The sequence below is a fragment of the Ambystoma mexicanum genome, chromosome 4q (genome assembly GCF_040938575.1).
Source record: "Ambystoma mexicanum isolate Mex_15411 chromosome 4q, UKY_AmexF1_1, whole genome shotgun sequence".
Taxonomy (NCBI): domain Eukaryota; kingdom Metazoa; phylum Chordata; class Amphibia; order Caudata; family Ambystomatidae; genus Ambystoma; species Ambystoma mexicanum.
Genome location: NC_090928.1, coordinates 51,904,539 through 51,919,896, shown reverse-complemented (window position 1 = coordinate 51,919,896; position 15,358 = coordinate 51,904,539). Strand labels below are relative to the sequence as shown.

Below are 15,358 nucleotides of genomic sequence, written 5' to 3'. Positions count from 1 at the left end.
GAAATGTAGTACTTACCTTTTCTGTAGATAATCTTTAATGCAAAACGTTTACATAAAGAGTATATATTTTCAGTAATCGAACTGTGTGGACAATTCCTTATTGTATGCTGATAGGTGTGGAACCTGTACCTTCTACCAATCCTCTGCCCTCCCTAACAGTAAAGCCTGACTGCTTTAACATTGTGAGAGTTTAGACTGACTTACTGACAACCTTGCACTTCAAATGTTGTTCTTCCTCATCTATCAGCAGAGACAGTAGAAGCAGCTATGGGATTTGCGGTATAAGGACTTCGTGGACATCACATAAGTGCCAATTAACTATCTACACTACAAGTGCTTAAAGTTTGCATCTGCTGTAGGTACTTCTTATAAATGTATATATTTTCAGCGGAGACCCTGAAGAACTGTATATACCTATACGTATCTGTGCAACTGGCTTATAGTCATATGCAATTTAAGCCATCTTGAATTTCCAAGACAGTATTCTTACTGATGGGGGAGACCCAGGGACCTCTACTGCCCCTCAAATACAGCCTGCCTCTCTGATTGAACTAAGGTACGTAAAGAAGTAGACATTGAGTCTCTCAGAGGTAAGTCATTGGAGTTGTATTTCAAAGCTTACTAATTAGTTTCTGAAGGTAACAAACATGGAATTTATAAGTTCTGAGGCAGAGTTTATATAAGGAAACAGGAAAAGGGTACATCAGCTGAAACGTAAAAATTGTAGCTTGCGGCTGCCAACACATCAGGGACAAATTCTTCCATGACTGGGAATGACTCTGCATCCCCTCATATTCCTGAGTTCTATAAGGAGTTAGTGACCATACCTAAGGTAGGGAATTATGTTTTGGCTTGGGTGAGTACATTTGAAATGGTTTGCAGGTTGTACAGCGTTATATGTCTTGTAATTAGATTTCTCCATAGTGGTTGTGAAGCAATTTTGGAATTGGATGTTTCAGAGATAGCATGAAGAAAGCCTTAATCCTTGTGTTTGGGAAGATGCCTGGTACCAACATTTTGTACTCTAAATAATAAGCCATAGATACAGATGTGTGGGTGTCCCATGCAACACCACACAAAGAGAGGAGATCTCTTTAGAAAAGTGAGACGACAAACAATCATAAGGAGGGGTCAATCCCACAGTAGTTGGATCAGGTGCAGCGGCATGCCCCATGTGCCCTACTATGAGCAGCATGCAAGCTGGAAGGCCAACAATCACTTTAATAAATGCCCCTTTCACCGAAGTGAGCTCAAGTAGTTGTGATTGCACCAGGAATAAAGAACAGGAGCTAAATGTGTTATTGCTATAAAAAGGGAGGCACAGGAGAGATTTACTACAGACTGCTGTGGCTTTGAACGCTCAATGAAGGGCCTGCTCTCCTGCATGCATGCGTGAACCGAGTGTAGGATCCAAGATGGCGGACAGCCTTTTAGAGGCTCTGCCCGCATAGCATTTCAGACCCACATTGGGAAAGGAGAAACTCTTTAATTCAATATTTAATATAGGGGCATCCTGTCACATTCAGGAATGAACAATCGCACACAGGACATGTGTTATCCTTCCCAGGGTAAGGGATCAAAGGGCTACAAAATCTGGAAGAAAGACAAAGGGCCTCATTATAATGTTGCCGGTCCGGAAACAAGGGTGCCGGTAAACTCACTGGCAACCTTGTTTCCGGACCGGCAAACTACAAGTCTGTCTGCCGGAGCCGCTGTGCCTGACAGGTCTGACCCTGCCGGGTGCAGTGGTCACGCAAAGCAGACTTGTCAAGGGAGCACCCACACCGTTGCTAACGGTGCCGGTGCTCCTGTGTCCCCACTTCCATAGAATCCTATAAGACTCTATGGGAAAGGGGGTTAACAAATGTACCAGCGCCTGACTTCCCGGCCGCTGGACTTGTAATTGCCCGGTTGCACCGGGAAGTCAGGTGCCGGTAAATTATTACGAGTCTGGCGGCAACACGCTGGTAGCACCTGCAGGGTTACCGCTGGACCCGTAATGAGTCCCAAAGTGTTTGTTGGATTTTGCAGACAGAGAAAGAGTGGTTTAGAGGGAAGCTGGAGAGAGGAGAGGCTGAAGGTATCAGGAGGAGCATAGGGAGGTAATCAAAGGAATTTGTGTCAGGAGGTGGTGGCATCAGAAGGGGTTGAAAAGTAGGTGGTGACCACAAGAGATGAAGTGGCAAAAGAAAGAGCAGAAGAGGATGGGGTGAGAAAAGGAGTAATGGGAGAAAGGAACCAAGAGTTGAGGAAGCGGAACCAAGAGGGGATCAGAGAAAGGATTGAGGAAACAACAGAGGGAAATACTTCCATCCCAGAAGTAGAAGGAGCAAGTATGTGGTGAAGCATCAAGGAGATGCAACTGAGTTAATCAGAAGGAAGAGTAAGACAAGAGGAATTAATTGAAGGCCCCATGCATACGTTGGGGGTGACAAGGATGAAAGTCAAAGGGGTGGTGAACAAGGGAGATTGGATCGGAGGGGGACAGTACCATAGAGGACAGACTCTGGAGCCTTCAAGATGGTCTCACCTCTGGCTGAAACTGGGGACTAAGTGGATGTGTCAGCCCAATACAAATTATAGTGTGGACTATGAGCACCTGACCATGTACCAACCTGGCCTGAGAGGGCGGATCTACAGACCTGTTTAAGGTCGATGAAATACAGAAGATCATCTGCAAAGAGAAACTTTGTTGCCCGGTAAATACTGGGAGGGGCAACGGGGAAGATACCCAAAGAGGCTTTCTGAGACAATAACTATAAGACTGATAAACAAGAGCAACCAGAGAGACTGCCACTCTGACCATCAGTTTGATTTAAGTTTATTTTGCTCCAACCTTCTAGATAGTCCCTAATAAAGTATACATTATACCTATTGGCGGCTTCTGTCGTTTGTAGTAACCACTCAACCTTGTCACACACCTCAAATATAGTGGGGGTTATTTCTATGCAAGAGGTAATACGGTTAGTGGTTCTCTTGCTGCTAAGCAGGAATGAGGTCAGAATAAGATCCCCAGAATATTTGGTGCATGCTGGATATGCTAGACATCTGACCATGTGAGGGAGACACAAATGTAAGGGTAAAACCTTGGGGATCCAGGCTGCCAGTCTGATGTTCTGTAGAGATAACTTTAGTATCAATAGGGGCCTGGAAGCAATATGCTAAACCCCTTCGGGACCTCTGTAGGATTATTTTAAAGTATTTTGAAGGCAGTATTCTCACCAATGACATTGAAACCAAATGTTAGCCAGGCAGTGGTTGATAAAACCCTAGTTATGCATGCCAGAGCATTATGCTAATACTCTTTTGAGAACCAATAATTTGTTCATGGGGCCCCCTTTACAGTTCCTTTTAACATGTGTAGCCCTGACAATGAAATATGTGACTATAACCATTCCTGTTAGCATTCAGGAAAATGTTCCATGTAAAATCTCTCTTGTGAATGACCTTGACGGCGTAGGTATGATATCTAACCAATCATATCCTCCTAGATCTGTTATCACTACCTCACAGACCAAAACGGTCTTGGCTCATGCATGATCAAAACCTACAGAATATTGAAAATGCAAAACCTGAAGGGGTAAGTGTACTCCTACCCCTACACCTTTAGGTTTAACTGAGGTGCCTCAGACAGAACCTTCAGGTATACCTGCTCAGGAGAGAGGACGTTGTGCAAAGGGCAGAACCATAGAGGAGAGTGTTGTAAGGGTTAAGACAGTGTTCCTCCGTTGAAGGCCTGAGCCTGGCTTGAGCCTGTTCCCGGTAAGAGGGGTAAGCCTCTGGGAAACAGGACATTTTTAAGGAGATGGGTTCCTGTATAGTGAACATGTACAGTATGAAGCTGGAGACAACAGGAGGGTGGGGGCACCCTTACCATTCAGGCCTTTCCTATTATAATTGGCCCACAAGGTACCTATTAGTATGCTGATTACCTGGGTGGACTGGGTAGAATCTGAGTGCTGTATTTTAAAAATCGGTATCTAGGGTGAATTGCCAGATATGAGGTTGGGAAGTGGTGAGAGAGGGACCCAGATAATGTGAACCATAGACGTAGCACATAGCATATCCTCTGAGGACCTCTCCCCACCCCGATACTCTATGTAGGAGCCTGTCACCCCCTTTAAGTTAGGACTACATTATTCTTCACAGTGCTCGAGGCGCCTGAACTCAGATCGCAGTTCGCGAGCCAAACAATGTGAATCAGAGAGATGCCACATGTGTGCTCTTGGCTTGATGCCAGAGGCACAGTGGAGGCAGTGGGGATTATGGAGGCTAGACGCTCCAAGAAGAGGAGCATGCATCTGGTATAGGTGGAGCCATTGCCGGAATCAGGCAGGCTGCATGAAAGGGCCACCTAATTCCAAGATGCAGACAAGGCAGTTTATGCTAGGTCCATGGAGTCGCAGGCAGTCGATTCACAATTAGGAGTCCATTACCTAAGCAGGGGTGGGGCATGGCAAACACCACAGACCAATCCATAAACCCAGTTAATATGGACATGCTGGTGCCAAGTCACCCCATTAGCCCAGAGTAACATAAGGGCTGGGCTCAGAATTGGGTGAGGGAGTTTGGAGATAACATGGATGCGTGCAGAGTGAAGGCAAGCTAGAGGTTGGAGGAAGAGCAGGGAGGGAAAGGCTTAATAGGAGGCAAAATTCTGGCAGAAGGAAGAAGAACCCAAACTGGTAGGAACCCCAGACTGGGACCTTATGGGGCCCTGTTAGACAACAGATTCCATTACCCCATTTGAAAGTGGGGGTAATATTAAACTAAAGGCCTCAAAACATTAGAACCTTGGATCCCTTACTGTTAGGAGCCCCAGATTGGGACCATATGGGATCCTGTTGGGTCACAAATGTCATCACTCCACCTGAAAGCGGGGGCAATTACTGTTTCTATGGTGGCTGTTTTTCCCTAACAGTATCAAGTGTCCTGGACTGGCGGGCACACCTCGCGGATACTTTGGGGCCTATTTCTGCCTCCATCAAACTGTGATTTTACTTTGTTGAGCACTGACATTTAGCCTTGTAAAGAACATCCCTGTGTATGACAATTGTCAACTTTCAAAAGATTAGAGGCATGGAGCTGCAAATTTTATGTAATTTGTTCGCAACTTTTAGCTTCCATCGTTTATAAGGAGCTGGATACATCGTCATTGGTCACCAAATGACAGCCCGCATTAGGTACCTTTATGGTGCATAATCTACCATATCACAATAATCAGGTCCACAAATCACACAATCATGACGGCACATGGTCACACAGTCGCTGCTGTTGCTATACGTCGGTCTAATACAGATTTATTAATCTGCAACGTATTCTATGTCAAGACTCGACTCGGAGGCTCAGATTAGGCTCAGATTATGCTCTCACTTCTTTACTTTTACTCGAGCAGCAACAAAGAACAAAAACAATATCAAAAGAAACTACAAATCCCAGGAAGAACTAACATATTTGTAGTACGTTTTTGATAGGGTATTAAACAACATGTGACTTGTTTCTCCAATCACAATGTCTTCTCCTCTATAACACATTGTAACCCTAAAGTCCTTCCTCTTTCTTTGCTGCTCGAGCAGCTGAGATAAGTGCCTTTTTATTACTTCTTATTTTTCGGATGTTCATACTGTATTTGTGCTTTTATAACGTTAGGCAGCACGCGCGTAGGGACGTTCCACGCTGGGCGCCCAGGGTTTATTGGTGGAATATATCCGCAAGGGAGAGACGTGACAGGACTTCGTTCCGGTGTCGGTTCCCTCAGCAGGGGGCACTGTGAGTATGGAAGTTTGCGACAGGACTCCTGGGGTTCCGGCGCCGTTGCGAGCTTCCGTTAGGAGTGGAGAGCACCAGTTTTAACGTTCGGAGAGCGGCATCCTTAATTGTTATATAAAGAACCCGAAGCAGCATCGTTCAGTGACTCGTGTTGGTTCTTACTGATTCTATGAGCTGCGGGCGCCATCTAGTGGCATAAACAGGTACCGCAGGCCAAAGTTTGATTTCAAGCCTTTGCTGAGCACATCAGGTGAAAAATTGCTTTGACCCCTCATCATTCTGCCTACTGGGGAGGAGGCTTTAAGAGATTGTGTAATCTTATTGACGGGCTCAGTCCCAAGTAAGACTGCATTCATATAGAGACTTGCCTAGCTACATATAAATATATATAAATACATACATTGTGACGGGGGCAGCCCAAGTAAACTGCATAAGGCACTAATACGGCATTGAGAAGCCGTTGTTAATATGAGTACTTACTCAGATGATTCTGACGGTCCCCACGTCAGTGGGCTCCGCATGAGTGAGGCAGTCCAGAGAATGGAAAGTGCTGAAAGACCCCGGAGGGAGAGGGGCATCCTGCGAAGCCTAGCTGCCTGGTCACAGGACAAGGAGCATAGGTAGAGGAGGAAAGAGCTGCTCGTCCAGCCGTAGTCAATACAGGGGCCCCTACAAAGACAGAACTTCTTGGAGGCAGGAAGACCGGAGATCCAACCCCTTCTTCCCTTCCAGGGGAAGAGGCAGGGGCAGGGGTTGGAGGAACAATGGCAGACAGCAACACCAGGTGAGAGATGTGCAATTAGTAAAGTCGCTGAATGTGAGTATTCCTCCTGTAGGAGGAAGAGTGAAATTGCCTGTACAGAAATGGAAGGAGTTGTCCTCAGACGCATGGGTAAGACAAATCGTGCAAGGTTTTCAGTTGGAATTTTGGCAAGAGCCATATCGGGTAGCTTTGCCGAGGCAGATAAAGTTCAGCAGAGAAGACAAAGATCTTCTGGACAAGGAGGTAGAGTCACTCAGGGCAACGAAAGCAATAGGTCCAGCCTCAGAAGGTCCAGGAGGTTTCAGCAACCTGTTCTTAGTGAAAAGGAAAAACAAGGTAAGGTCAGTGATAAACTTGAGGGGTTTGAATTACTTCCTAGTGTACAGGCACTTCAGGATGGAAGGGATGCATCTTTTAAGAGACGTTCTCCAGCAAGGAGTCTGGTTGGCAAGGATAGATCTCAGAGATGCATACTTAACGATTCCAATTCACCCAGAGCAGACGAAACTTTCACAGTTTATATGGAGAGGAAGGAGATGGGAGTTCAAATGCCTTCCGTTCGGACTGGCTTTAGCACCATGGTGTTTCACCAAGTTACTGAGACCAGTAATAGCATTCCTGAGAGGACAGGGGATCAGGCTGATTATTTATCTGGACAATATCTGCCTGATGTGTCAGGACAAGGGAATACTAGTTCAACAGATTCTGGTAGTTACGGCTTTACTGCAACAGTTAGGTTTTCTGATAAACTGGGAGAAAACGGAGCTAGAGCCAGCACAGGAGATGGAGTTTCTAGGATTCAGTTTAGAGACGACAAAGGGAGTTCCCAAGCTTCCGTTGGACAAAGTGAACTCAGTGAAGAAAGAGATCAAGAGCATGATGACGAAACAGGAGATTTCTTTGAGGGACATTGCGAGGCTAGTAGGCCGTCTGTCATCTTCGATCCAGGCGATATTTCCAGGGCCCCTGCATTACAGGGCCTTGCAGAGGCTGAAGATAGACCATCTCAGGAGAGGTCTATCTTATGAGCAGAAAGTGAGAGTGTTGCAGGAAGCGAGATTGAAATGGAATGGTGGTACTACCACATGGAAGCGTGGAATGGCAGGGCGATATTTGGCTCATCCCCGGACATGGTGTTAGAGTCCGATGCCAGCCGTTGGGGATGGGGAGCCAGATGTGGAGACCAATCGACTGGAGGGAGATGGTCGAGCAAAGAGCTGGGTCTCCACATCAATTGTTTGGAACTTCTGGCGGGCTCCTTCGCTGTCAAGTGTTGGACCCGGGAAGGAGTGAAAGCTGCCATTCTGTTGAAGATGGACAATGTTTCAGCGGTCCGATATATAAATCGATTGGGCGGAACGAAGTCGAAAAGGCTGACGGAGATGGCCAAAGAGTTCTGGCAGATATGTCTCCAGAAAGGAATAAGCGTGAGAGCGGAGCATCTGCCAGGAGATCTCAATCTGGTAGCAGATTGGAACTTGAGATACCTGAGGGACTCCAGCGACTGGCAGCTGGACGACTCGGTATTTCAGGAGATAATGCGTCGCTGGGGTCCATGTCAGACAGATCTTTTTGCCTCCAGATTGAACAAGAATATCTCCAGATTTTATAGCTGGAGACCGGATCCGGAAGCGACAGTGACAGATGCATTTCTCCAGGCCTGGGGACTAGCAAGAGAATACGCCTTTCCTCCGTTTGCCATGATAGCACGCACAGTGCTCAAGTCATGCGACAGCGAGCCACAGTGGTTCTGATAACGCTAGATTGGCGAGGTCAGGCTTGGTTCCCGAATCTTCTGGAGGTGTCGTACGAAGCTCCAATCCGGTTGCCAGACAGAGAGTATATACTGTTGAATCCAGCAGGAGAAGTTCATCCACTGGTCAGGTCAGGGAACTTGAGTCTCATGGCTTGGGGGATTTCAGGAGAGGTTGGGCTAGGCCAGGACTTTCAGGCGCAGCTCAAGAATTTATCAGGGAATCATGGGCTCCAGCCACAGGGAAGGCCTATAGGATGGCATGGAACAGATGGAGTGATTGGTGTCTGGAGAGGCAAGTTGATCCCATACACACAGATGTAGTGCACATAGTGAATTTCCTGGCAGCACAAGCAGCGCAAGCGAAGGCTTACAGGACCATTAATACTTATAGGTCAGCGATCTCAGCAGGTCATGCGTACATTGAGAATAAGCCGGTAGGCGAACATCCCCTAGTATGTAGGTTGCTGAAAGGCATCAGATGTATGAGACCACCTATGTCCAGATATTCTCGTTTATGGGATGTGAGTATAGTATTGAGGATGTTTCAGGCTTGGCCAGATAATGAGTATCTATCTAGGAAAGCGTTGTGGGCTAAACTAACTACCTTATTGTGTCTGAGATTTCCTGTAAGAGAGTGTCCGATGTGAGAGTGTTAGAGGTAAATAGGAAATCCTTTTCGCCTGCAGGTGTAGTATTTTACATAGAGAAAAGGACGAAGACGAACATTAGACAGTTGAGTACATGGCATTTCCGGGTAAACCCAAATTGTGTCCAGTAAGATGTTTTAAAGCGTATGAGGAGAATGCGAATAGGGTGAGACCTGTGGGAGAGAGTCAATTGCTGATAGCTATTAGGAAACCTTTTAAGGCAGTAGCATCAGCCACCTTGGCTAGATGGGTCAGGTGGTGCATGGCCGAAGCAGGAGTAGACGTGAGTCAGTTAGGAGCACACTCCACAAGAGGGGCGATGGCGTCATCTGCTTTTTTGGCAGGAGCCTTTCTGGAGGATATTTTGAAGGCGGCAGACTGGTCTAATGAGGAGACGTTTAAGAACTTTTATTTTGGACCAGTGGAGCAAGTAGCGTCGTTGGTGGTAGGTAAGCTTTAAACGAGCATAATCTGAGCCTCCGAGTCTTGACATAGAATTCAGTTTTTCCATACATTCGTTACAGAAAGTCATGATTCTATTAAAGACTCAGAGGCGAAAGATTATCCCACCCAATTTCAATTGCTGCTGTATAAGTTAATAATGTGATGTTGTAATGATGCATATTGTATTGGCATGTTAATGTTGATATGCGATTGCCCACCCGTTTATAATGGGATTAGTAATAGTTTATTTCTGTTTCAGGGACAGAGCAGAAAACGGCGCCGTGAGGAGATCTTTTAAGAAGTTCAGTCGTTTACCGGTTGGGACACAAATTGGTTTAGTTCAGCGAAAGAAAGAGGAAGGACTTTAGGGTTACGACGTGTTATAGAGGAGAAGACATTGTGATTGGAGAAACAAGTCACGTGTTGTTTAATACCCTATCAAAAATGGACTACAAATATATTAGTTCTTCCTGGGATTTGTAGTTTCTTTTGATATTGTTTTTGTTCTTTGTTGCTGCTCGAGTAAAAGTAAAGAAGTGAGAGCATAATCTGAGCCTAATCTTTCGCCTCCGAGTCTTTAATAGAATCATGACTTTCTGTAATGAATGTATGGAAAATCTGTATTCACTTCTACAGGACCACGTGACCACCCTGAAAGCCTGGGCCTGAGTGACAGTAACTTCCGTATCTTGATACGTGGGAGACCAGGTGACCACTCTCCGCTAGAGGGTTAGCGCGTTATTGGTTTGGCCGTCACAATTTGGAGGAAGTGACGCGACAGTGTTAAGAGATACATGCGTGCTGACAACATCAGCTGCTAGACACGCCGTGACGCTTGTTTGGAAGCTTCGGCATTGTATTGCTGTGGTGCCTTACGAGAAGCTTTGTGAGGAGAACAGATGCAGAATACGGTAAGCAACTCACTTGGGAGGCAACATTTGTAGCAAATGAAGCGCTAGTTATTTAACCCTGCGGAGTCCCCATATGTAATACCGCCATATTTGGACGCATATTAGCCATGACACAATAACAAGGGTGCCGGCCCCTGACTGCTGAAAGTATGGATTTCAAGCTCATTGAAGTTTTTTGTTCATTATTAATGGGCAAATATTGCAGGCTATTATTGTTAACTGTAGCCCTCGACTTAGATGAATATTTGTTCAAGGTATCAGTCCCAGATGGCAGTATCTATGCCACTTTATGCCGTCTCTAGGGGCTGTCTACTAGACCATTGAGACGCATACAGCTACATGGGCTCATGGCATGTGATTTTCTTTCTTCTGCCATACAGATGTTCCCAGTGCGGATTCAGCCGCATCCATGCCATTTTATGCTGTTTCTAGGTGCTGACATCTAGTACCATTGAGATTCATATTCCCACACAGGTTTACGGCATGTATCCTTCCTTTGTCATACAGATGTTCTCAGTGCCAGCGCAGACTTGGGATACCTCGGTTGGACTTGGTTGGACTACTGCCCTGGGCTGCGTGATTACTTTGGGAATTACGATTGATTTGTTCTTAGAACCACCACTTTTTCAGTCACAGTACTGGTCACAGTGACCACCATGGAGGGGTCCGTGTTATTATCCCTCAGATTTTGTTAACCACGGTCTCGTTTGGCCCATGATGTAGAAGCTTCTGTCACTTTGAGAAGCAGTTTCTCCTAGCTATAAGGTCAGTGATAGCATACCATCCTAAAGCTTCTTGCATGAGCCCTCTTGCATGGAAAATGTTTTACTTGTCACTGAGGCGGCTTCCTAAATTTCACGACTCCTAAATTCACGGTATTAGCATATGGTACAGGAGGGCTGCCAGTGTTTCACATAGTTGTATGATTAGAACATTTCTCCAGCATGGGGTCTGGCATGGATTCACATGCTCATGAATATTCCCCGTCGTCAGGCCGGGAATCCTCGGTAAACAAATAATCAGTAACAGTTTCGTTTCTGATCTGTCTTTCTTACTAGTAACCAATCACTGATCTATGGTTCATACTGCCCCCAGCCATTGACTGCCCTCTTCCCAAGCCCCTCCCCTGGCAGCCATCTTCAGATTTTTACCGCACGCTCAAGTGTTGGGAGTCCTCGTGTTTAGCTCTCAAGCTTTTTGCTGTGTTTTCGCGCCTTTTCAAAGAGATTTTCTCATTTTTCAGTGGAATAGGGCCTCAAGCTCCACTGTGTCTACATCCAATCAACGGGGACCCGTTTCGGATTTTTCTACGCCCCTCAAGGGTGAAGTTTTCGTCGAGTTACGCTTCTTGGAGGAGTCCAGAAGTTTCTGTGGCCTACCCCGGACATGGCCCAGGAGAAAGGAAGCTCGACGCCCGGAAAGCTGTTCAGAGTTTGCCCTGGATGCCAGCTGCAGAATGTGTTCAAAGAGGATGAACATTCGAAGTGCCTCTACTGCCTTCACGAGGACAAAACGTACGTGGAGAAGGACTGTGCGTTTTGCGGGAACATGTCGGAACAGACCATCAAGGATCGACATCTTCGTCTCTCCAACTGGTTGGAAGTAAAGAGCCCGTCAGGTGAGAAGAAGAAGAAGAAGTCTGAGTGGTCTTCTAAGTCCTGTGAGGGCGCCCCGGTGACGGGGGCCCAACAGAAGGCAAAGCACTGCGAGTCCGCGGGCACAGGGAGCGCCGAACGGTCGGGCTCCTCGGCTGCCAGGCAGGGCGCATCCTCTCCAGGTCCATCAGCCACGAGCCAACGCTCTGGCTCAGGGAAGAGGAAAGCCGAGAACCTGGCGAAGCTTCTGGAGAGGCCCTGGTCGGTCTCGAAGGATCCAGCCGAGGGGGACTGAAGCGGTGACCCTCCCCCAAGGTGAAGGCCACAGGCCTGTAGAAGGTGGTGAAGGCCCTGATTCACCCAGCTAAGGCCTCTATCGAGGAAGTCGCAGCAGCCCTGGTGCAGCCTGAGGAGGCTACACCAGTGGAGGCGACCTCGGGGCCCAGAGTTTCCCTGCCACCGCGGAGGGAAGCCTCTTTCAGGCCCATCGAGAAGACCCCCGTGAAGACCCCGGCGGAAAAAGAGGGGGGGAGCCGCTGGCCATTGTGGACATGGACACAGCCTCCGAGGAGGAACTGGTTGAAGTCTTGGAGGGCCTCGACGAGGCCGTCGAAGAGGCCTGGTCCCACGGGAGGGATCCCAGTGGAGAGGACGACGGGAGCGGTGGCGGCGTCGGTGAGCTTCCTAGTCAACCGTTGCGCCCATCGCTTCCGGAGCCGCAGGACAACTCGGCGGCCATTTTGTTGGCAATACAATCCTTATGTTCGGAGATAAGGACGAGATTGCCCCTACCACCGACGGAGGAGCTGGAACCAGGCCCGACAGAGGAGCCAGAGCCAGGCCTGTCGGGAAGTCCCCCAAACAAGAGAAGACGGACTCATCCAGCCCTGCTTTTTCAGCCCTCGCGGCCTGCTCAGCCTTTGCCCAGGTCCCCCGTACCTGGGGATGACACGGGAACGGACACGGCCACGACAGGTACGGATGACGTCGGGGGCGACGACGGGACGGAGCTCCCATCGCCTCCAGCCCGGGCCTCCCCGCCCGACAAGATTGGGTCTTTCCACGCTATGATCGCCAGGGCATCTGAGCTTTTTCAGCTCTGTCCCGAAGAGAAGAAGAAGGAGGGTTTCCTTTATCAACGGTGCGAGGCCAAGAGGAAGACAGTCCTCGCCGTGCCTCTGCTGGATGACATCTGGGACGAGGGTCTCACCCTTCTCAAGAACCCGTCTACAACGCCTACCAAGAGGGATCGGTACGAGAAGAAGTACCGGGACCCGATGCGGCACCTTTGTGCCTTAGGGCGCAACCGACCCCTGACTTGGTCGTCTCAGCGGCGGCCAAGAAGCGGGGGTGGGGCATCGGCCTCAACGTCAACTTCCCCTCCGGACAGCGAAGGAAAGAAGCTGGATGCAATGGGACGACGAGTTATCTCGTCGGCGGCAACAACGATTAAGGCGGCCAACGCCCTCGCGATCGTGGCCCGCTACGACAGGGAGTTATGGTACAAGATCGCCCCCCTGTTGGACTTCCTATTGGACGACAATAGGGCTGAGGCCCTGGAGATCTTTCAGGAAGGTGAGGTGGCGTCGGACCATGCCATAACGGTGGCAACGGACATTGCCGACACCGGTTTCCACCAGCTAGGCAACGGCGTTTGCCTCATTAGACGAGGATGGCTCAAGGCGACGGATTTCCGCCAGGACGTACAAGCCAAGGTTTTGGACATGCCGTTCGATGGGAACAACCTGCTTGGGAAAACAGTGGATGAGTCCCTCCAAGCCATCAAAGCGGACACAGAGACAGCTAAGGCCCTATGAGTTCTCCAGCAACAAAGACCGTCCTTTTGGAGCTCCGGAGGCAAGCAGGGTGCCTCCAAGGGATTTGGCGGTAGCTCCTCTACGTACCACCAAGCGGCCCGCTCCTCGTCGTAGGAAGCCTATAGAGGACGAGGCAAGTCGGGTGGATCCCGCCGTCGTCGTCAGGGAGACCAAGGTGGCAAGGCGTCCTCCAAGCAAGATTGAACCGACCGTAACGTCGGGCCCCCACCGAAGCACCCCAGTGGGAGGCCGGCTGGCGAAGTTCGTCAGCGTGTGGGAGTCCATCTCCACCGACCGTTGGGTGCTGGACGCCCTGGCCCAGGGGCACACCCACAAATTTCTAAAAAAGTACCCCATACGTTCCTCCCGTGGCCAGGAAAGAAAACCACTTCCCCCAACTACTGTTGGAGGTAAGGGCAATGCTCAAGAAAGGTGCCATCGAGCTCGTCCCAAAGAGGCTCCGGGGCTCCGGAGTATACCCATGGTACTTCCTCATGAAAAAGAAGACAGGAGGGTGGCGACCCATCCTAGACCTGCGACGACTGAACAAGTACATCAAGGCACAGAAGTTCCGGAGGGTCACCCTCCAGGACGTGCTGGGACAGCTGGAGGAGGGCGATTTCCTGTCGTCGTTGGATTTGGAGGATGCATACTTTCACATTCCCATCCTAAAAGGACACCGGAAGTTCCTCAGATTCGTGGTCCAAGGGCGGCACTATCAGTTCAAGGCCCTCCCGTTCGGATTGAAGTTGGCACCCTGGGTTTTCAACAAGTGCCTCGCTCCAGTGGCGGCGCGGCTGCGCCTGCAGGGGATCCACATCTGCCCCTACCTGGACGATTGGCTCATTCGCACAAGGACAAGGGAGCTTGCCGTAGAACACACAGCGAAGACGGTCCAGCTGCTCACGGACCTGGGGTTCTTCATCAACTTCCCCAAGTCCCACATGGTCCCCTCTCAAGTGACACTGTTTCTGGGAGCCAAGCTCGACACAGTGGCGTGTCTGGCCTCGCCGTCGGAGGAAAGGACAAAGGCCATCCTAGGCAAGGTGCAGCGTCTGCTGGCCATGGGCGTTGTCAGGGTGAGGTCCATCAAGCCCCTCCTCGGGATGATGTCCTCTTGCATTAATCTCGTGCGCCTGTGCAGGCTTCGGATGCGCCCTCTACAGGAGTTCCTCGACGCCCGCTGGATTAAAGCGATGGGCAGCTTCGAGGACAGGATCCCTATCAACGAGACCTTCCGACAAGCGATCCGGTGGTGGGGCACCCGCGCTCATCTAGCGGCGAGGACAGACTTTCAGACCCCGGCCCACCAGGCGACGGTGACAACGGAGACGACGGATGCCTCCCTGGAGGGGTGGGGAGCGCACAACGGAGATCTTCACGCGAGAGGCCTTTGGATTCCGGAGGAGAAGCAGCTCCACATCAGATCCTGGAGCTCCGGGCGATGTTCTGGGCCCTCAGGTCCTTTCTCCTGTCCCTCAAGGGCAAGGTGGTGAGGATCTTCACCGACAACACCACCACGATGTTCTATATCCGGAAGCAGGGCGGAAACAGATCCCCGGTGTTACGCTCACCTGGTTCCCACGGGGGCGTCAACCGGAACTGGGCCGCTGTTATTTCCACCAGCGTGACGTGTAGCGCCGAGATGACTGGCTG

At 49.4% G+C, this 15,358-nt stretch overlaps 1 protein-coding gene across 2 annotated transcripts in view; it reads left to right on the top strand.

The window, feature by feature from the left end:
- The window catches only part of LOC138467454 (zinc finger protein 300-like), a 392,645-nt gene extending 382,713 nt beyond the window's left edge, over positions 1-9,932 (top strand). For both annotated transcript variants that reach the window (XM_069607459.1, XM_069607458.1), the window contains one exon: positions 9,639-9,932. In XM_069607459.1, the coding sequence (XP_069463560.1) occupies positions 9,639-9,664 (26 nt within the window). In that variant the 3' untranslated portion in view covers positions 9,665-9,932. The remainder of the gene's footprint in view (positions 1-9,638) is intronic.
- Positions 9,933-15,358: the final 5,426 nt, after the last annotated feature.